We start from the raw sequence: 22,165 nt of genomic DNA, 5'->3' as shown, positions 1-22,165 counted from the left end.
TCAACAAGCAAACTTTTTTCATTCTCTCGTTAACAAAACTATCAACCAAATGATTTAATTACTAAATTTATATAATATCACTACCACTAATTTTTAAAATCGTTTAATATTTAGTGTGCTGTTGCAGCAATAAACTTGGGAGTCGAATAATTGAACTCTCGTTTGGCCTTCAGACATAATACACATCAGATTATAACACCATAATAATATGACAAAAATATGACCAGCCTTAAATTTCAAATGTTAATCTATGATAATAACATATAATGATATAATTTGAGCAATTTGATTTTTGCGATATGCTGTGTGTGTCAACTCTTCCATGTATAACAGGGGGGTCAATTAGCCTAAAGCGCAAGTGAGAGAGAGTATATCTACACATAATAGTGCAATAAGAGGCCAGAGATAAGAATGACCTGTCCCAGGGGCACGTAGAAGACATTCATTAATAAATACGGATTATTGGACAATAGATACAAATATAATTGATGACCAATAGTTGTGGATATATTAAGGGGATAAACGAGTCCACAGCACAAACACTTGTTGGTATTGTAAGCAAGCAGTTGGTGGTCATTATCTGAACTAGATTTAACTATTTCCACAATTTGTGTATTTTGGAAAGATAAGAGGGACCGTTGATTAGTTGATTTGTTAAGGTTTAAATCGTCACCGTCTACTCAATTTAACAAAGAAGGAACAGATCGTATCGATTTTACGCTGTTCGTATTGTTTCGTTGATTTTGAATGCAGTAACAGCTTGGTAAAAACTTTGGAAAAGGTTTATAAAAGTTGCGTGCGCAAGGAAGGCGGTATTTTTATATTCGACAACACGTTGCGAAAATAACCACCAATAACATTGCCTTCGGATAAAAAGACCGTATACGTCGCACATGGTTGACTCAAGAAAGAAAACACACGGCGATTAATATACACAGGTGAACTGTTTGTGAAGTGACTATTTTTAAGTGGGAACATGGCCACTTCACATCTTCTTATTTTTTTCTGTGCCACCGCTGGAAAAAACGGTGAAGAATTAGGAAATGATGAGGAACAGATAGTCTTGTTTGTTTACCTTCTATATGATGTCAGTAATTGCAAGGTAAGTTTTTCGTTCAGGTAAAACTATTTCCCGCACTTCTCAGGTATTCTTCTTATACCCATCCGGTTATCGTTGAGTGATAAACACCACACAATTATGTGTATATAATTGACATGATTTATAAGAACTTGTTTTAAAATTTCAAACATATCATGTCTTTGTAAATTTATTAAACTTTTAAATTAAGTCTTTTTCTTAGGTGTGATTTTGTCTGTATTGAATGAAAAGAAAACTCCACGTGGGCTATCTATTGATCAAGTAAACATCAAGAGATTTAATTTTATTGTGATCTTCAAAATCTGCTACCGATTCAAATTAGACCATTTCCGGATTTTTGTATTGTTGAAATTGACCCAAAATTATTGAAATGGACAATTATACATTTTATTTTATACAATATGTTCGACTTTATTTAACTGCAAATGGTGGCGCAACTGCAAATTGTATGACGTGTACAAATCAAATATAGGTGAAAATATTGGAATACATTAAAAAGCGAAAAAAAGTTATTTGCACAATTTGAAAAAAGAAGTTTTTGCTTGTTTTCGCAATGTTGTTTATATATAGTCCAAACATTATTTGTAATTGAACTGATTTTACAGGTTATTGCTGTCCAACAACATTATGTAAAACCTCAACCAAATGAATTATCAGAAACTGTACTAACAGAAGATTGTAAATTGGAAACGGGTCTCAATGAAGAAGTCATTAAAAATGCACAACCTCTTGAAGTCGTCTTGGACGAGGTGAGAAAAAAATATTATTTATTATTTACATACTACTTAACATGCTTAATCTTATTTGCAAGCAAGCTGCACGAGCTAAATTTGTAGAGGACAATTATTTATTGATCATATCATAATATGGATATGGATTATGATTTTTCTGTCCCCTTTATTGAGTTTTACATGTATATAGAGAAAGATATTATCAATTTGAAATGGATTGTGAAATAGAAATCCAATGCCACCAACAATCTGTTGCACCGCTTGATATTGATTTTGGATAAATTTATTACTTTTGTATACGGCTACACAAAGCAACAGATGGAAAACTTTTATTAATTACGACAACTTATGAACAAAAATATCAGTAAAACCGAGAATTTGACGTATAAACTCGAGTTGTTAGAGAGGTCTTATAACAATATTGAATTAGTAATCTTGAGTTATGACAATTTTTTCTTTTACCTGATTGATATAAAACTCAATTGAACTACATGATGACTTCACGTATTTGTTTATTTATTTTTTGAAGTATGCTATTTAAGGATTGGCCAACTTGCAAATTGCTCGGATTAAAATAATCACTAATTCTTCAAATTATCTTGAAAAAGACACCGTTTGAATGTTATCATTTCAAAATACACCAGTCGTTTTCCCAAGACGAGATTATTTATCCTTACACCTGCCAAATTCGCTATTACACAAGCCATGACCCTATGTGAATTAGTCCATCGGGTCGTGCTCTTAACATATTATCTTAAAAACTGCGTTTAAGATTGTTTAAAATTTACAAGACGATTGCAGTTTTTAATATTCATTTCAAGTCTGAGTTTATTGAACTAAATTTAATTTTGTAGTATATATATATCGAGATATTATCTTGTAATAATGATTTTCGTGCACCACTAGGCCCAATAATTGTCGAAAACACTCTGCCTTCAAATATTTACATTTTAAATTTTTCCCTTCTGTTTTCTGAACCTTGAAATCTACACTTATCAGAATCAAGACAAATTACAATCACATATTCGTCAATGTTCGTGTTTATACTATGAGAAAATGTAAGATTTGACAGAGAACTGGTAAAGCTTTCAATGGATAACCGATCGACAGGTCTTTTAAATATGTAGTACAAAGTTATTTAATCATTGTATACCGAAACAAAGTGATACAAGTCAACTAACCGACACCTTGTAATTATCTTGACAAATGTAATAGTTTTATATCGCCTGTTTTATATCGTCTATTTTCTCTACAAAATCTTTTACATTCTAACGAGTTTATTTAACTTTTGAGAGTAAATTGACGTACACACATACATCTAAAAATGTATACAACAGGACTTAGAACATGAAGAATTGTTTAATTTTCAAATTTGTACTTTTTTTCTCCATTTTTGATTGGGACCTTTTTTGAAGAAGACCTCTTCGCATGTCTGAACCTCGTGCATAACCCATCTCCGACCCAAAACTCTCCATTTATTTTGTGTTCACAAGATGTTTTATAATGAATTTGTTACAAAATAACATGAAAATTAATTTAAAAATCATCTTTTTTTTATTTTTCAGTTCGAACGATTCTTGTCAGCCAAAGGTGTTCATCCCGAAAACGGCGGGAAATCATTTTGTTTATTAACAGATGGTCAATCCCATTTAAGACAATGTTTACACCCAGAAACATGTACAAAGAACTACAGTTTACCAAGTTACTTTTCAAAATTCTATGATTTACGGAATGAATTCAAGAAATATTACAAAACAGACAATATACAGAACATTAAATCTATGTTAGATTGTATCCTTTTTATCTCACATTTTGATTGGTTATGTGTATGTCTATATATAGAGAGATTTGGAAGAAGAGGGGTATGTAATTAGTTAGTTTGCTTCGTTTGAAACGTACTCTGATTATATTGCAACCATGTTAGCTTGTGTTTGCTAAACGGCCAGTGGCAAATATCACATGCATTGATATTGATCATGTTGGTGACGAAAACGACGTTTTATCAAATGCATGTTCTTCAAAGTGTAGCATGCATACGTGTTCACTATCAGTTTTACATTTCATTTTTTGTTACATGTCTATATTTTAAACATCAACTGCTTGTCACAAATGTCAACCTATTGATTTAAATAAACTACCTGATCACGACCAGATGCTTTCAATCATGCCTTTTTTCAAAACTTTGAAATTCACAACTTGAAGTTTTTGTAATCAAATATAAACATTACATATGTACGTAAATTTATTTGAAGTGCTGTTTGCTTAGGCGAGTGAACATATTAGCCCCTTTTAAATACCAGAAACGTCTCCATAAGAAAGAAATTCTATAATTTTCTTTAAATATTTTCATACAAACTTAATTTATGTATTTAAGTGTTTTAAATTGACTAATATGATGACTAAATACTCATTCCTGTTTTGCACTGGAGGACATCCATTAATCCCTCTAAAGTAGATGTAATACTACATATACATTTATCAATTATCTTGTGGTTATTTTATGTAACACGTTAATATTTTATATATATTGTAATGTCCTCCCCCTTCCCGTCGAAGAAATACTGCTGACACAGACTAGCGGATCATGGACTTTCGGTATGATAAGGCGGACTCAGATGTGCATACTGACAAACAATACGTTGGGGTTGTAAAATATCTGAAAGCAAAAATTGTCGACCAAATATTGACTGGGTTATGGTTTTGCCACCATTGGATTTGGCCCTTCTATGTCTTTCTAACATTTGTCTTCGTATGTCATATCAACATTGGGGACAGTTTAAAATGAAAAAATTGACACAATGACGAACTTTCTCTAATAATCTTGATATATGTTTAAGTTGTAAACACGTCCCTCCACACCAATTCAGGATGGTTAATGAGAGAAAAGGGTGAAGGTCTTTAAAGGTCAAATTTATCATTATTTGACATTTTTGCTCCACAAGGGGGTACGGGTTGAATATCATGCCCCTAGATCTAATATAATTATAAAATTATACCATATTCTAACTGGGGTTATTAAAAACTTGATTTATAAACAAACCATCAATGTCTACAGACGTGTTTCCACTACCAGGCGATGTATAGAATTTTATCTACCATCACAAAAGCTTTCACCCAGTCTATTCCGGGTAGCTGTTTGATTAAATTGTTTGTAATTGTATCATTAATGTACCCGACGATAGACTATTTTTGTAAATTATCTAAATATTGGGTAAACCAAAGATAACGATAAACGTAAAGTGGTCATATTAAAAGGCTAGCTCGTAGTGTATTCATTGATATAAAAGAACTTTACCATAAATAACATAAGAAAGCTTTTAAGACCTCTATATACATGTATATATCTGAGTTTTAAAAAACAATATCCCGGATAACCAACTAAATATTATAAATGTGCATTCAAATAATTCAAAATAGGTTGTACGGGTAGAGTATTAAAATTTCAATGCCTCAAATGGTGTAGGACGTTTAGGAACCATCAATCAATCTCAAAGTGTCATCTTAGACACTGGAATGAAATTTCTACGATTTTGGAAATGAACTATATAAGCAAGTTTATGTTTTGTGTTGTATAAAGACAAAAACAAGTTAAGTCTAGCAATAAAGACATATACATGACTTGGTATGGTGATTTATGATGTAAATGAAATATTAAGGCCCTAGGGCTGTTGTCAGATAGACTTGACTGTCATAGATCTGAAGTAGCCTAAAGCTATTCCATAATATTCATAACCTGTCCTACTTTTCACTAGATCATCATGTATTAATGTGGTTCTTCATGCTTTGTAAAAGAGGAAAAGTGAATTTAATATTGTAATGTCCCCTATGGCCTTTTAATATACATTTTAAAAAGAATATTTTTAAGATGAGTAACTTGTCCGACGTCAGGTCCCTTTGTTTTTAGTTGTATTTATAGTTGCTTATACATGTTCAAACAAATTTACTTTCAAATGAAATACGGTTAAGATATTGCTTTTTGAAGATCCGAAAACAAAAGATTTGGACCTTGTTTATTGAAAGTGAATAACCTTTGCCTTTTTCAAAAAAGAACAATACTATACCCAGATGTATTGTTCAAATTTAATCTTCAATTTCATCAAATCTATTGCGTTCCTAATTTTGATTGTTATTGACCACCTTCAGTGAAATTAGCGTGACTTAGGTTGATTTTTAAAGATATTACATACAAAAACTTTGATTAGACTAAAACATATGAAAGGAATTTTGACTTGGTGGCAAAGATCGTTTATTTTCAAACTTTCTTTCGTTTGTGATCATTTGTCGTCTTTCAATTGTGATCTTGTTTTTCAAAAGAAAAGAAAACACTATACCATGCTTTTGTTCTGATAGCCTTTAAACAAAAGTTTATATTTAGTCTCTAAACAAAAGGTTGTGTTACACGATCAATTAGATAACAGGTCTTCTTTAAATTCTTTTGAAGAGAAAAGAATGTCTTTTTATTGCTAAAATAAAAGAGTATGAATTCTGACAAATAACTTCGAGTTGTCAAAATAAATAATGAGCAAACTTCTCATGTATGGGTCAGATCAATGAACACAAGATAAACGAGGACATAATTAGTTTTTCGTCCTCCGTTTACCACAGAAAAGTTAACCTTCACCTATATATTTTTTTTAATTTATCAGTAATGTATTTGTTCATCATTTGCTTTGCTCCTACTGATTTTCCCTTTAGATTACCCAACCGACAAGGGAGGAGCATTAAATGAACTATAATTGAATTAAAGTTCTATAAAATTGATACACAAAGCATACAGTCGGCAAATAAATACATTTTGATTAAATTTCACGCTTCGATAAGATTTTACTTTATTTTTACAGGCCCCACAGCTGATCAACTACATCGTTTATAAAAACTGAATTTTCTTAATTCTTTAAATAAATATTTATGTATATTTTGTATTGTCTAGTGGATAAATTTTTATTTTGTCCAATTGTAATCTTCTTAATGCTTTAAACCCCTTAAAATTCCTTATCAGAAGCTAGTCACACGTTTATCAATTGTTTGAACTGTCATAACTCAACTGTTTCAAATGTTTGAGAAAATTTATATAAAGGAAATGTTGATTAAAAGTTTTATATGTAATACCTATGATAGATCGAAATACTTTTACTTATTTAGGTTTGTTTATATGTTCGTTTACTTGTTTTCGGTCACATTCCGATCCCCTTAAAGTGATATTGAGATATCAACCCTCGAGTATCAACCAAATGACACTTCCAAGGCTGTTGGAAGTCAATACATTAGCTTCCTATGTTCGAGTCCGATGGTTGTCGGCTACATCCGTGTACTGGTTCCCAGTATAAGAACATACTTTGCTCCTCGGACCAGTGGCGGGTCCATCAATTTTATGCTTAAGTTATTCTCTACATAATAAACCAATTTTGTTTCCACAGAAAGGGGGCCCGACCCCCTCTAAATCAGCCTCTACCTCTCCCCTATAAAAATGTGCAACTATATGTCTAGTCATTTAACTTACTTACTTTTCTAGTGAGTGATCGTGCTCGATGTTGTTTTTTTTCCTTACTATTTACACATGAAAGCATCTACCATATTAAAAATTCTATTCAATTCATACTTTCGATTTCACGCTTCATATTTAATTGAGATGTGAAAATGTTTCATACTTTAATGGAACGCCCAACAACCAACAAATAAACATTATAATTTCGTTCGTCTTAAAAACAACTTCAATATACACATTTCCTTAACCATGTTCCCAGATTTAGGCTTACAAGAGGATCATTCTGTAGAATATGGTGTCCGACAGTGCCAAGAAATGGCTAACATTATGCATCGACTTATAAACGACGGTAAGTTGTAAAATTATTTCTATAACAAACTGTTTAAAATTGATTATGATTAAGTTATGTTAATGGAAACTGTATTTATCATAATACATTAACATTTTGATTAGGTAGTATTGCACATCGTAAGAAGGAAGTGTTTATATGACCATTAATCTTGTACGATTTAAGAAGAGCAACTTGATAATTATATTAAGACTTAGAGATGAACAATTCTGATTGCCGTTTATAGCTTACTATGCCGATATGGGCTTTGCTTATTGTTGAAGGGCGTACGATGACCTATAGTTATTAATTTCTGTGTAATATGGTCTCTGACTGAGAGTTAACTCATTTGCAATCATACCACATCTTCTTTTTTTATCATCTAGACCGTACGATTTTAATGTGTTGAAGAATCTCAGTACAATGCAGCCTATGCACACATTAACACCATCAAGCTCATTCATGTTTATTTTTGTCAGCATTTTCTGTTTGTTTTTGTGACGATGGATTGATAGAAAAATATTTGTTAGTAACAACTTCTTTTATAAAGACTTCTATACCCTGTCTTGTGTGCAGATATATATCTTAAAGTGCTTATATGTTAAGGGTCGAATATATAGTCATCTTTATGGGTGTATTTCAGTCTTGCATTGGTCATCGATTTGTGTTGGGGCTCTGGGCCGTGAAGACCAGATATATACCTTTATTATATCACCAAATCAACACTTTATTGTTTATCCTTGTCGCATCTCGTTTACACAATGAAGTGTTGACGTGAGGTGTTTTTGTTGATTTATTTCTTTGTATATAGCTATATTGATGTTGACACAAAACAAATGCTATTCTCAGGGATTATTAGACTTTATCTACTTACCTACAAGATTAATGTGATAATAATTATTTAAAATTTGTGATGTGTAAATCTATTAAATTATAAGTTTCGTGTCCTACAAATATCTGTCTTTTTTCTTAATTGCAATTTTTTCTTTACAGGCCATGTGTTCAATAGTCCAGAAGTTGTTAATGAGAGATTAGAACCAGGGATCTGGTATGTGGACATTTTTTAAGGGTGTTGCAAATTCGGTCAATCATGCTTGAAAAATAAATACACTTAGAAACTATAGAAACTCTGTAGTGTGTGAAAGGCGTGCACACTTCATTTTTGTACTCGAAAATGATATGGTCTTAAACAGCCCATTGTTTTCTAAATAAGTTTCTGTTCGCCCTATTCTTTTTTTTATATAATGTGTATGCCATCTTGGTTTAAGCAATGATTTATATAGAAAGAATGGTTGTAATTTCGTGGACAATTTGCATATTATATGTTCAAATTCAACACTTTCAAACTCATTAAACTCGAAAGTTAAATAATGCAAGTCAGATAAAATTAGAATTAGTTATTAATTTACAAAAATGAAAATATTTATGCAATTCTTAACATATTTGCCATCTGTGTATTTGGCTAAAGGATAAAATGCAAATACATCGACCGTAAAACATTTTTGATGGAATACATTAATGACAGATAAAAGAAAAATATGTTGCTCCGAGCTTTTACATATATGTAAATATGAAAAGCAAATCTCTGGATACCTACGATGTTAGGTTCAACAGAAACAGCTTTAAGCTTCCGGACCATTGTGGTCTGAATAGAAAGCTTCTTGTAAATACAAGATATTAAGTCTGTCGGTTTATTTACTAACGGATTCGGGGTAACAGATCGTCAAATAATTGAAACTTCCGATTCATTTTTGTTTAAGGCGGTCAATAAACGTTTGTGACATATTGAAAGTTTTAAGTCACCATATTTTATTACCTTCAAAAGATCGAACATTTCATTTGAATTAATTAAACACAAAATGTCAAAATACACGGTAAAATGTTCATTTCATGTTTTTGATTAGAAATCTGTTACACAAACGTTCCGATTCGTAAAAACGATTTACACAACAACCATTATTCAAAACTAATAACGTATTTCCTGATTATTATTAAGTGATATTTATGTTTTTTAAAGTAACGTTTTTTTCTTTTATATATTATTTTTGTGTAACATAGCCTGTTTATTAGGCAGTTTCTCTTTTTTCTATTTAAAGTCACAGTTAATTACAAATGCACTTTTTCGACATCTTTTCAAGTATTTACCAGAAAATCAACACAAGATAATCTAAACCATCACTGCATTTAAAAACACAACTATACTTTGTTGTAAAAACCTCATTTTCACATATTGTTCATTTTAATATGTTTACAGTAGTAAAAGTGACCTTGTAGATGACGAATCAGTAGTCCGTGCACGTGGGTTGCCATGGCAATCATCAGACCAAGATATTGCCAGATTTTTCAAAGGCCTAAACATTGCCAAGTATGTATAGAAATTTGTAGTATTCCCCTAGTTAAGTTTATCCAGCAATAACATCCGTTTCAGCTTTTAGTGTAATTACTTTTAATCGACGTAAAAGTCCGTCTGAGGTTAATCACATAATACGTTTTGAGTAGACATCCTGGTATTGGGACACTTCATGAGATTATCTTTGTTTCTTTCATACCCCCACAAACAACGGTTTTATAATTTCATTTACCAAAATGACCAGCATGGAGACTGACGCAAATAGGTAATATTTTATATTCTCCAGTCACGTTTATAATTAATGGTTTTCTAAGTTAAAAATTTATGCTCAATTTTGAGTTTTTTTTGCTAATTTACTTTGTGGCAATGAGTGGAGCCATTGGACACACACTAAGATCAAGCCCATTCTGTGTTGAATTTGTTTTTACTTTAGATCATTGAATTGATAAATTAAATGAGCTTAACATGAAATGCATGTGATGTAATATTTAATTTTATCATATTATGCGATGCATATGAATAAATTTCGAATAAATTTCACAGCACAATTTATTTTTTAAGATGTAATCTTACCATCAAATTTGTTCAACTTGATCTGTATATAAATACAATACATATACATGATATACATGTATGAATAATTTATGGAAATGCATGTACGTAATCAAATGGCAGAGAAAACATTTCTATATCTTTGATTCACCGTTTACAGAGGAGGAGTTGCATTATGTCTAAGTCCCCAGGGACGGAGAAATGGCGAAGCACTGATAAGATTTGACGACGAAATGAACCGTGATCTTGCCCTTAAGAGACATAAACATCACATAGGACAGAGATATATCGAAGTATACAAAGCTACCGGAAAGGACTTCGTCAACGTAGCTGGAGGTATGTCATCTGCTTTTCTTCACAATAAACTCCATGTTTTAAAAAAAATATAATTATTTTGCTCCAAACGTTTATTCCAATCATTTTGCATTAAGCCGGTTTCGTTTTTAGTTTCTTCCAGTCTGTTGATTTGTTGAAAGTTTTTTTTTAATATGCAATCATGTATGAATAGACTAACTAGCACCCATTACAGTTAACAGTGCATATTAAAAAGAAGAAGTAGAATGTTTTATTATTATTGCATTCTAATAAAGAAACAGAAATCACATATCTGGCCCTTTGGCTACTTTCACCTCTCTTGTCCATGGTTTTTATCTACAGCCTTATTATTAAGAATATGTATTCTTTTCTTATAGGCAGCAACACAGAAGCCCAAGCATTTCTGTCTCGTGGTGGCCAGATCATCGTACGCATGCGTGGATTACCATTCACAGCAACTGCCTCTCAGGTGGTAAGTACTTGTTTGGTGTTGGAGCTTTTTGCATGAATCTTTTTGAAGTTTGTCATGTTGGTCTGTCTTTCAAAAAATAGAAAATAACTTTCTTGTGGTTTATCTTTAACATAAGCAAGACCATAGGAAGATATTGGCCATTGTCCATATAGAGGCTTGTTAGGCCTAAATGAAATGCCCAGAGAAATAATTTGATCATCGAAAAATATTATTAAAACCAAGATGTTATTGGAATATATAATTTAAAATACCATTTGGTTCTTTATCGGGATAGTCATGGATGACGGGCCAGGCACATTATGGATGCACTTTGACAATGAGTTGTTTTTTTAGAACCAAAGAAAATCACATAAAATCAAACAGAGAACTTACATGTTGGTGTGGGTTTTGCAATATCATGCAAAGATTGAAATTTGTTTTACAAAATAACTTAATGCGTTTTTCAGCTTTTGGTCCGTTAGCTTAAAATGCTATGAAAGGTAAGTTGATAAACAATAAACAAAACGTGTGGAGGAAGGTAACAGGAATAGTCAACGGTTAAACGTGTTTGGGGTCGCCATATTGGGAAAAATGGGTGACAGTGGTAAACCAATTGTATTGCAAGATTTAAAACGGTGCGGGGCAGTAGGTTGCAGGCTATTGTAACTATGGAAACTTCCACCTAGGTGTGGAGTTGGTTATAACCATTATAATATTTTGGGTGCCCAGGTAACGGATTATGTATGTTAAATAAATCCTTTTACATAATCTTAAACTCACGGACATCTCAATGGCATACAAGTTTACAGTTTGTAAAGATTCCCTGATAAAGCAGTAGGAATTTTATTATCAAAACATCTTTCCCTTTTCTAAGCAACCTTAAAATATTGCTCCAATAATTCCATGTTAACAATATTTAGTAATCGTTATACCATTCCTTGAGAATAGAATAATGACACAATTTTCACCCAATCTAATGCATTTTATGGCACTTCTAATCCATCATAATCAAGCATGCTTTTACAGTTTGGTGTTTTCCCCTTTAAATAAACCCCAAATGTCCTGTAGTGAATAACTCTTGACAATCAAAAAGTACTGTTCAGATCAAACCCTGTTTCAACATTTCTGCAGATCATATTTGCTTTTTAAAACTTCTATTTCCGGTAAAAATTTTTAAATCACGTGTGCATTGAGATGTCCGGTTAGGTCACTTGGTAAAGAAAGTCGCTTTTACTCTGCTGCATGTTGGTGTGATTTAAAAACATTGTCTTCAAACTTATTATGTACAAAGCTATTAGCTATTTTGTGTCTTTGCGCTTCCAGCTAGAGTTCTTTGCCAGAGAGCCACACGCATCCAATGTCCTAGACGGAGAGGAAGGTATACTGTTTGTCCACTACCCCGACGGAAGGTCCACTGGTGATGCCTTTGTCTTGTTTGATACGGAGGACGAGTCGAACACAGCTTTAAAGAAACACAGGGAAATCATGGGAACTCGATATATTGAGTTGTTCAAGAGCACCGCAGCTGAAGTTCAACAGGTATTAAGAGTCACCATTTAAAAGGAATTTAACTTAAGGAAAATTGTGCATAATTGTTTATGATAGGAAATATATCAGCAGCAGACTTTCTGTTAATGATTGATACTTATTTACTAATGTATTGTGTGAAATATTAACCAGTTAGAATTATATAGTCATTGGTGCAGTGCATGACGTAACACTAACATTAAAAAATCTACTTCTATGAACATGTTTAGTCCGGCCTATTTAAGACTTTTTAACGGTTGTCGTAAACAGAAGATTGTATATTGTAATCTCAATTTTATAGGTGTTGAATAGGAGCATGGACCCACGAAACCCGGAGCCAGTTCTGGAAACACAATTACCTCCTTTGATAGCCCAGATTCCACCACCAAATTCGCTTCCATACATTCCACAAAATATTATAACAAGCGGAACGAAGAAGGACTGCATCAGATTACGTAATCTCCCAAATACATCCCAAGTAACGGATTTATTGACGTTTCTTGGGGAGTTTTCACAGTTCATTGTATACCAGGGAGTGCATATGGTTTATACAGCACAGGTTGGTGGTTTTTTTCTTTCATTCTTTAGTTTTCCTTGTTTACATGTATAATTTGTATATTTATATCAACCTTTATTACTCATGTCAAATTATAATATCTTTAGATCAATGACATGTTCTGAAATCATCCTCTCATACAATTACCCCTTTTTATGCTTATGGAAAAAAAATTAACATGTGTTTAAATTCATATGATCAACAAAAATAAGGGTTCCTTTTCACAAGAAAGGGAATTATTTGATTTAACAATGATTTTCTTTTCTTTTCCTTATCTTATGATGCACGTTTTCTGTATGTTTTATAGTCCATGCAAAGGTGCCCCAATTGACGTTACTGATTCCGACAGTTATTTACATTTTTTGGTTTGTTTGTAGGGTGAACCGTCTGGTGAAGCTTTCATTCAGATGGATTCAGAAGAGTCTGCAGCTTTGACAACCATTAACAGATGTAAGCGAGCAATGGTACATGCAAACAAAAAGCGAGTTATAGAAGTCATTCAATGTTCTGGAGAAGATATGAATCTCGTTCTGACAAATGGTATACCAACTTTACCTCAACCTGCAGCTCATCTTCAACAGCTTTTAGCACAACATCGGCCAATGATATCACCAGGTAAGATAAATCTTTCTTGTTTTTCTTGTTTAAAATTTTTGTTTTAAAAACTCTTTTTTTATTTTTTAAATTTGTGATGAAACATTATTCAATCTGTTTATATGCTAAAGCTGTGTCCACGCCAAAGCTCTATATATTTAAAACTAAAGTCATTGTTGCATGCTAGATGGCTCACTGGTCGGTTAATATTATTAAGGCTTTTAAAATTAAGCATTAATTTGACTTGTACAATTTAAAAATTTCAGGTGCACCAACGTTAATACCACAGCCAGTATCAACAATGATGCCATTTGCTCAGTTTCCACAGCCACTGCCTGCAGCTTTCCCAGGAGCCATGCCTGCCCAGGCGTTTCATCAACAACGACCAGCATTTTATCCACAGATTATATACTGGTACCCAAGCCCTCCAATTTCACCACAGACTTATCTTACTAATACAGGACCCGCAGTTATAGTCATGCGGGGACTGCCTTTTAATGCTACTGTTCAAGACATCTTGAACTTCTTCCAAGGTTTTCCAGAGGTACGTCTTCTTTCAGAAATTTATTTTTTGTATGAAATTATGCGTTTACTTTTGGATGAAACTGACCTGAATATTCAATCAAGCGTATTTTTGGATGAAACTGACTTGAATATTCAATCAAGCGTATTTTTGGATGAAACTGACTTGAATATTCAATCAAGCGTATTTTTGGATGAAACTGACTTGAATATTCAATCAAGCGTAATTTTGGATGAAAATGTCTTGAATATTCAATCAAGCGTATTTTTAGATGAAACTGACTTGAATATTCAATCAAGCGTATTTTTGGATGAAACTGACTTGAATATTCAATCAAGCATATTTTGGGATGAAACTGTCCTGAATATGCAATCAAGCGTGTGCAAATTCAAACAATTTTTATAATTTGAAGACAAGTATTTTTACAGAAACCTTTGGAATACCTCATAAAATGTGTAAAGTATACTGTGTGGTTTTGACTATTCTTAGAGCACTTATATTTATATACACTTTGCTTTTTAGTCTATAGTTTGGTTTTAGTATTAATTTTATTACCTGCAACTAACCAGAATTGATAACCATTACCGTTTTGCTTAGCAGTTATCTTGAAGAAATGACATTATATCCATCTTGTTTAATTGTCTAAAATTGTATTTAAAGCAGAAAAAAACTAAAAAATATTTTCAATGTATTTAATGTTTTAAAAGTTGATCAGACTTCCTATTTCATTACTATTGTTGTCATTTCTTCACCTATATCTTGGACACAAAATTAACATACTGATCCGGAAGTACTAGACATTCTTTCTAGTATCTTCCCCAATCTATATATATCCATTAAATATATCTAGCTAGATACTAATTATGCTTGTTTTATATATCTGATAAAATCCAATAATCTTTCTATATTCAATGAAAATACCTCTCTAAAATTTCATTCTGAACGAGAATGTGATGATTTGATTACACTAAAACTAAAAAATAAATTGGGAAAATTTTATATACGTGTAGATTATTGAAGTATGCTGACTTTCCATAATTTCATAACTGAAAAATAGCCATCTCAAAAATTCATGTGCATTCTTGAAACCTGCAGTGGTCACTTTGGTCAAATGTTGGTAAGCATGCAATCTGAAAGTAACAGGTTGCCTAAAAAAAAATCAAATCTTTTTATTGAAAAAAAAACCAAAAATGGACCAAATGAGAGCATTTATTTACATACCATGACACACTCTTTTGCTCTGAAAGATTATTGATTGTGTTTCTTTTATAAAGATTTAGCAACTACCAAAGCATTTTCATGTTCTTCTGATAACAGTACCATAAACCAATAAATTTCGAATCGCTTCCAAAATGGACGTGAATGGGCCCGGGAGAAGGGGTATTAATTTGGAAAGTTGTATATATTTCAATCACATACTTCAATAACGCATTTAAAAGAAGGAAATTTTATGAGTTTGGCTGCGTTTTTTTTTTTGGAATTGTTTGTCAACTTCTGTCCAGTTGGAGAGGTTAGAAAGTCAGTTAGAAGTATGTTACTTTTGAACTTTGAACCCTCATGAACTTCACAAACATCTTGTTTTTAACCACTATGATGTCTGTTGAGCAAAACGGTCTTAGTTGATTAATAGTGTATATATCTTCTTTACATAAGTTCTTTATTGAACATCACATGAAATCATGAAATGAATACTTATTTGACAATAATTTTAGTAAAACATACTTAGTGAGTTTTAAAAATATAAAAGACAATTGTTTAATTTATTAACTTAATGAATGATGAAAAACTATAAAAAAAATAATTAAAAAAACATATACGAGAAATGAGAAGAAAAAAAGAAATGAGAGAATAGAAGAAAGAAATGAGACTTGAAATAAAATTTAAAAAAAATAGAAATAAGATTGTTTCCAGTTTTTAAACTTCTATGCTTCGTTTAAACTTAACTACATGTAATTTCGATTTGTCAGTTCTGTTATTAATTTGTTGTTTTCTGTTTAACAGGTAACACCCGAAGGTATACAGATTCAATACACACCAGATGGTAGATCGAGTGGTGATGTTCTTATAACCTTCATGAATAGATCGGAGGCAGAACGTGCAATAAATACACTTAACAAGCAAACTATAGGACAGTTCATTATCGACCTTATCATGGTGTAGACCCTCATGTTATTTATAAACATTTTGCATTCCATAGTATAGACTTTCACGACATTTAAAGTTATTTTTTGTTTATGAATGAAATGTTTTATTTGATTCATTGTATGTGTTGCATATTTATTTTATTTCTGTTGAAATAGTTCAGCTCATTTTAGTGCTAAGTTACATTTTCTTTCTAAAATTAGTCAAGAAAAGTACACGTATGTACAAGTATATTAGTTTCTTTTATTCTTTTTTGAAAGTTCAATAGTGTTCTATTTATAGAAATTGGAAATTCATTCTCTATATATATGCAGCACATACTACTTTTATGAGTCTTTATCTTGCCTGTCTCTCATCTTTAGATCTGTTGTTTATGTATAAACTGCTTCTGGCCATTTGTTTGTTATTGGTTAAATATATTAAGTGCAGAAAAACAATTTTGGATACGTAAAAGTATTCTTTTCAAGTATATATTCTTCAATCAAAAAGCAATACAGCTTTTAGGCATCAAGTACAATTAATAGTATATTTACAGTAAGCTTAATTATATGCATTGCCTATGTTGACCATAATTTCAACAAAACATAATTTGTGAATTCAAAAATATTCTCGATTTTCGTAAATTTTGAATTTAAACATTTGATATCATTGACAAGTAGTCTTAGTGAATAGGTTGTGACAAAATGGTAGTGCTTTTTGGAGTCATAAAATGGCCAGATGTATTTGTTTTTTGTGTATATTTTATTTGTTTTATTGTTGATATTTTGTTGAGATTTTATTATGCATGCATATTAAGTGCCTTATTGCGATATTTAATGTCTTTCAATTGAGATCTGAGAGGTTTATGAAGCTCAAGTTCTTCCAACATATCATTCAACATTCCATGACGCGTACGCCAGGGTTGCCTACTTTAGTGTCATCTGTTAATTAATTGGTGTTGCAAAAATCTATATTTGATAATCAAACATTTACATGCGGCTAATTTGTAAATTATGCAAAGAAATTAATCAGATCTATTTATTTCATTAGTTAGTAGACATCCCGTAGCATCATCTTTGGAATTTATGCTTCATTTTTAAACTGGCAATCTCTTTATTTGAACCAGACTGTATGTGTTCATTTTAGCCCATGTATGTACCGAGTCTAGTCAAATTACATTTTACATATAAATTGTTAATGAGGAATACAGTGTATGCTTTCTTTTCTAAGTTTTATTATTACTGTTGGTTGAACAATCTTCAAATTATAAATATTCTCGGAGAGAAAAATGATATATTTAATATTTCCTTAAAGAGAGTTGCCCATGACATTTGTGAAAAGTTGATTCGATTTTAGGTATCATTTTGTTAGTCTTTAAACTGATATTGTTTGTAATTTACTAAATTATTGTTAAAAGTGCAATATAACTTTTATCGAATAACACATTTTCAACCCTAGAAGGGTATTTTGGTTTCATTCTGACTAACCATAAATCTTTGAAATTAATGTTATATAAGATTGTGTTTTTATTTTGTATGTAATATACATGATGTACCTCACTTGATTGTAATTACTTTGTACATTGCTCTACGCAAATGTTATTTGCATTGTATATACTATTTGTATGCTAATGAATCATTCATTGCAATAAAAACATAATTTTGCATATTGGTGGTGGTGCGGTTTTTGGCATTATGGTGGCGGCTTGTGCTTGGTTCTTTTTGAGCATTGGAATAGTGGGCCATCACAAGAATCACAATTTTGATACTCAATTATATAACACTGTTTGATTGGACAAGAAGTCAACATATGGCATTCAGCTGAAGCACGCCTTAATGATTCGGCCAGTAGCTTTTTTTTAGGGAACGGGATATTTAACTATTTATTGTAGATATGGAAATATTTATTTAATTTATTTGTTTTATTAATTTATAAGCATTTTGTTTTAACGCCAAAGATTATAAAGTTTGAAATAACACAATTTTGACTGGTGATAGGGGAGTTAACTGCAGCAGAAGCACACATATGTTTATATAAAGCTTTTCTGATCCATCTGTGATAATATTTAAATATTAATTTAATAAATTTTGATATTTTCATATATGAAGGATTTGTTATAAATGAGTGATTCAGAATAAGGTAATTCTTGTGATGGAACCCTGTTCTACTCCAGATATCATATTGTGAAAAATAATTGCCAAAGGTGAAGGTTAAGCCCTGAAACGGTTATGTTACAAGTACTGTGATTGGGTATATTTATAACTAATAGCATCCGAGGTAACATGGGTTCAACGTTGTGTGTGAGGCAGATAATATTACACTATATGCTGCTTGATAGGCAAGATGGTACGGTAACTCGTATGTGCCATATTTCACTCTTCTTCAATACTCATCTTTTGGGTTTACTTGTGCCAATCTTCATCCTATCTTTGTCTCCAACAGTAGCATTATACCATCTTGCTTGTATTCCCTCGTGTGCAATATACCATCCTTCATCCGATTCTTGGAGGTAGGGAGCATGTTGCTGGTGTTTATACTAGTCAGTTTATTTTTACTAGATGCATGATTTTATTTATTTAAACACATCATTTTCATATTTTAATGTCACCTTTTTAATATAAACATATCATATTTTAAGTTTTAACATATCAAAATTTATTAATTTGTTACTAGAAGGTAAGTTTAAATACCTTTTTGTGTTCTAAATTATTTTGTTAATATTTGTTTTCAAATTTATTATTGAATAAATTATGTCATTAAACAATAACCTAAATATAATCCCTACATCGTCACTGTGTTAAGTGAAGAACTTCTAACCTGTGGCAGATGCAGAAATTTTGATAAAGGGGACCAACTGACTGCCTAAGAGCGAGTCATCTCTAATTATGCTACAGTGATTCCCTATATAATAAACCAGGTTTTCCCGTAAAAAAAAAGGAGCAAGCCTTCCCCTAAATCCGCCTCTGCAAACGTAAACGCTGCGCTCCATATCTTGCAGTATAAAATTTAACCCGAACCGATTGGTTTGCTTAATTTCATACACATATTTAAGTTTGACAACCATTAAATGGTTTAGCTCTATGTTTTAGTATGAAAAAAGTCTAAATCAGATTTACGTAATAAAGAATTCTTTAGGAAATCGGACACATGAAAAGAATAAAAAAAGAATAAAGAAGATTATTTTGGTGCCAAAATTTAAAGAGTACAGAAAAAGAATAATAGCGAAAAAATATAACCTTAGATATTAAATAACACGGAAATGAAGGACCCACACGTGTTTCACCAAAACTAATTATATCCCCTATTTGTTGAAAACCAATCAATGTTTTAATGGCACATATTTTATAAATGCTGCTACTATAATTTTATAAATCAAATTGACAGGAGATAGAAAAGGTACATGTCACTGCTTGAACAAATGTAATGTCCTGCTATTCCCTCGTCGGTTTATTAACTGAGAGATTCGACTTTGCATATTATATTGCCTTGATCTCAAATTCAAGGGGCGGATACCGCGATTTCTGAAAGGGCTTCCAACCCAGGAGAAAAGGGGGTTTCAATATACATGTCCCCATTCAAATGTATTGATCGTTCTGATCTGCCACTGATCTAAGTTATATATTTGTGTTCAGTGATTTTGGTTTTCCTCATTTCCCCATAAAATTTAAAAACTACATGTACCTATGATTTCCGTCAGACTAGATAAAACAAATGGAACATGACCTGGTACGCTATCACTATAACTACAACTATTTATGAATGCCCGGTTTTGTCCTGAACATGCATGAAGTATTTTCCACTGGACGTTAAGCAAACACTCCATCAATATCCGCTAAAAAGTCTTTATGGTGTTGCAGAGTGCCATATTTATGATTGTGAACGTTCATAATTTAGATATGGGCGATACGAAAATGCAATGTTTATATTTGTAACTACCAATTGACATCAATAGTTATTGCCACTTGCACCCTTTTGCCAAGGAAAGTTGGCAACTACAATTTTGATTACAGATATTTGAAGTACCTACGTTACATTTCCTATTTCAAATATTCTGTCAGCCACTAGAATAGAATAGAATAGATTTTTTTTTTAATTTATGTCTGGTTACGTGAAATACTACAAACATAAGCTCTGTAGCTTTTTGCCGACATTAATAACAATAACAACACATACAATATTAAGACATATAATAATTGTTTATATATATAATGGTTTAACCAGGGGCGGATGCAGGAATTTTCGAAAGGGGGGGGGGGTGCTAACCCAGGGCAAAGGGGGGTGCAAAACATATGTCCCGATACAAATGCATTGATCGGCAAAAATAAAGGGGGGGGGGTGCGGAACCCCCCCTCTGGATCCGCCACTGGTTTAACTTTTTTTTAAATTGTTATTTGGATGGAGAGTTGTCTCATTGGTACTCGCACCACATCTTCCTATACCTACTAGTATATAGGACACTACTGTTCCATTTGCCTCGCTTTCGTGACTAGGATTAATTTATGATTTATTGAAGTAGCAACTTCATGCAAATGAGCGAAAAGTTTACGATTTGAGAATGACAAGACCAACTGATGTATATCCTAAGGAAAAACACATACCAATCATGTCATACGAAAATGTGTAGGTCACGTCTTTATTATACTGAAATCACATTTAACTTTTCCATTCTTCTCCGACTTCCACAATCACACGATTTAAGAAGGGGTAACCTATGGGCTAATAGTCGAACCTAAGAGTAATTTTTAAGGAAGGGGGAATGTACTTGTGAGCCATTTTAATTGTCATGTAGAGAATCTTACTGACTGGCTCTGATCTACTTTTAAGCTTTACTGTATGTTAATTCAAAAACACCATAGAACCTGTGAAAAAACTGACAGACCTTCGATTGGTTAAATATCGATGCTATATACCATATAGAGAGACCATCTTTACAACTTGTTTCCTTTTCGCTATTTCTTGATTTGCTGTTCTGTGTTGAGAAATCGATGTATCACATATTAAATAAGACACTCTGAACTCGCATGAAAGTACAGATGTTGAAAGAAAAAAAAATCAAAACAAAAAACAGAAGAAAAAACAACGTAAAACACAAGTTCAGCGGAAATATACGACGGTTGTTCGCAAGAATATAATTCGCTGTGCTGTGGTCACGATTATTTGGAAGCTGATCTTTTTCTTCCTGAAAATATTGATATTTGTTTATTACGAGATGATGTTCGGTTCATTCGATTGATTTATATATAATATATTACAAAGAATGTTGAACGACAAATTATTTGACTATATTATAATAGTCAAAAGTTGTCCTTGCATTCTTTTCTATACTGAGTAGGAATAATAACACAACACCTGTATACATTTTCAAATTTAAAAATCGGACCAAAGTATCTATGGAAGTACCAAACCTCAAATATTATGGATTTATATGCATATTCATGCTTCAGTTATCCCTATATAATCAACCAATTTTTTTCCCACGAAAAAAGATCCGACTATCTATTCGTAGTCCTGTGCCTGCAGTTGAGTTATGGTT

General features: G+C 32.0%; 1 protein-coding gene across 3 annotated transcripts; it reads left to right on the top strand.

The window, feature by feature from the left end:
* Nucleotides 1-495: 495 nt before the first annotated feature.
* Nucleotides 496-18,298, top strand: LOC134721122 (epithelial splicing regulatory protein 1-like). Of its 3 annotated transcripts, none has more exons than XM_063583880.1 (13): nt 496-1,102; nt 1,705-1,848; nt 3,396-3,621; nt 7,575-7,664; nt 8,637-8,691; nt 9,898-10,008; nt 10,706-10,885; nt 11,242-11,332; nt 12,635-12,850; nt 13,140-13,397; nt 13,772-14,009; nt 14,255-14,532; nt 16,513-18,298. In XM_063583880.1, the coding sequence occupies exons 1-13, from the start codon at nt 977-979 to the stop codon at nt 16,669-16,671; spliced, it is 2,172 nt and encodes a 723-aa protein (XP_063439950.1). In that variant the 5' UTR covers nt 496-976; the 3' UTR covers nt 16,672-18,298. The 3 variants fall into 3 exon arrangements, with proteins under 3 accessions (XP_063439950.1, XP_063439949.1, XP_063439951.1); XM_063583879.1 differs by having other exon boundaries at nt 497-1,102; nt 10,706-10,881; nt 11,238-11,332; XM_063583881.1 differs by having other exon boundaries at nt 500-1,102; nt 10,706-10,881; nt 11,238-11,332; nt 14,255-14,402.
* Nucleotides 18,299-22,165: the final 3,867 nt, after the last annotated feature.

The sequence above is a fragment of the Mytilus trossulus genome, chromosome 6 (assembly GCF_036588685.1).
Source record: "Mytilus trossulus isolate FHL-02 chromosome 6, PNRI_Mtr1.1.1.hap1, whole genome shotgun sequence".
NCBI lineage: Eukaryota > Metazoa > Mollusca > Bivalvia > Mytilida > Mytilidae > Mytilus > Mytilus trossulus.
This window is presented reverse-complemented; position numbering and strand designations above follow the sequence as displayed.

Bases quoted from the DNA above. Each gene is read 5' to 3' on its own strand.
- LOC134721122 (XM_063583880.1), top strand. From the start codon at position 977: ATGGCCACTTCACATCTTCTTATTTTTTTCTGTGCCACCGCTGGAAAA. The intron at 3,622-7,574 runs GTATCCTTTTTA...CCATGTTCCCAG, and splicing joins CATTAAATCTATGTTAGATT to ATTTAGGCTTACAAGAGGAT. The intron at 12,851-13,139 runs GTATTAAGAGTC...TCAATTTTATAG, and splicing joins CCGCAGCTGAAGTTCAACAG to GTGTTGAATAGGAGCATGGA.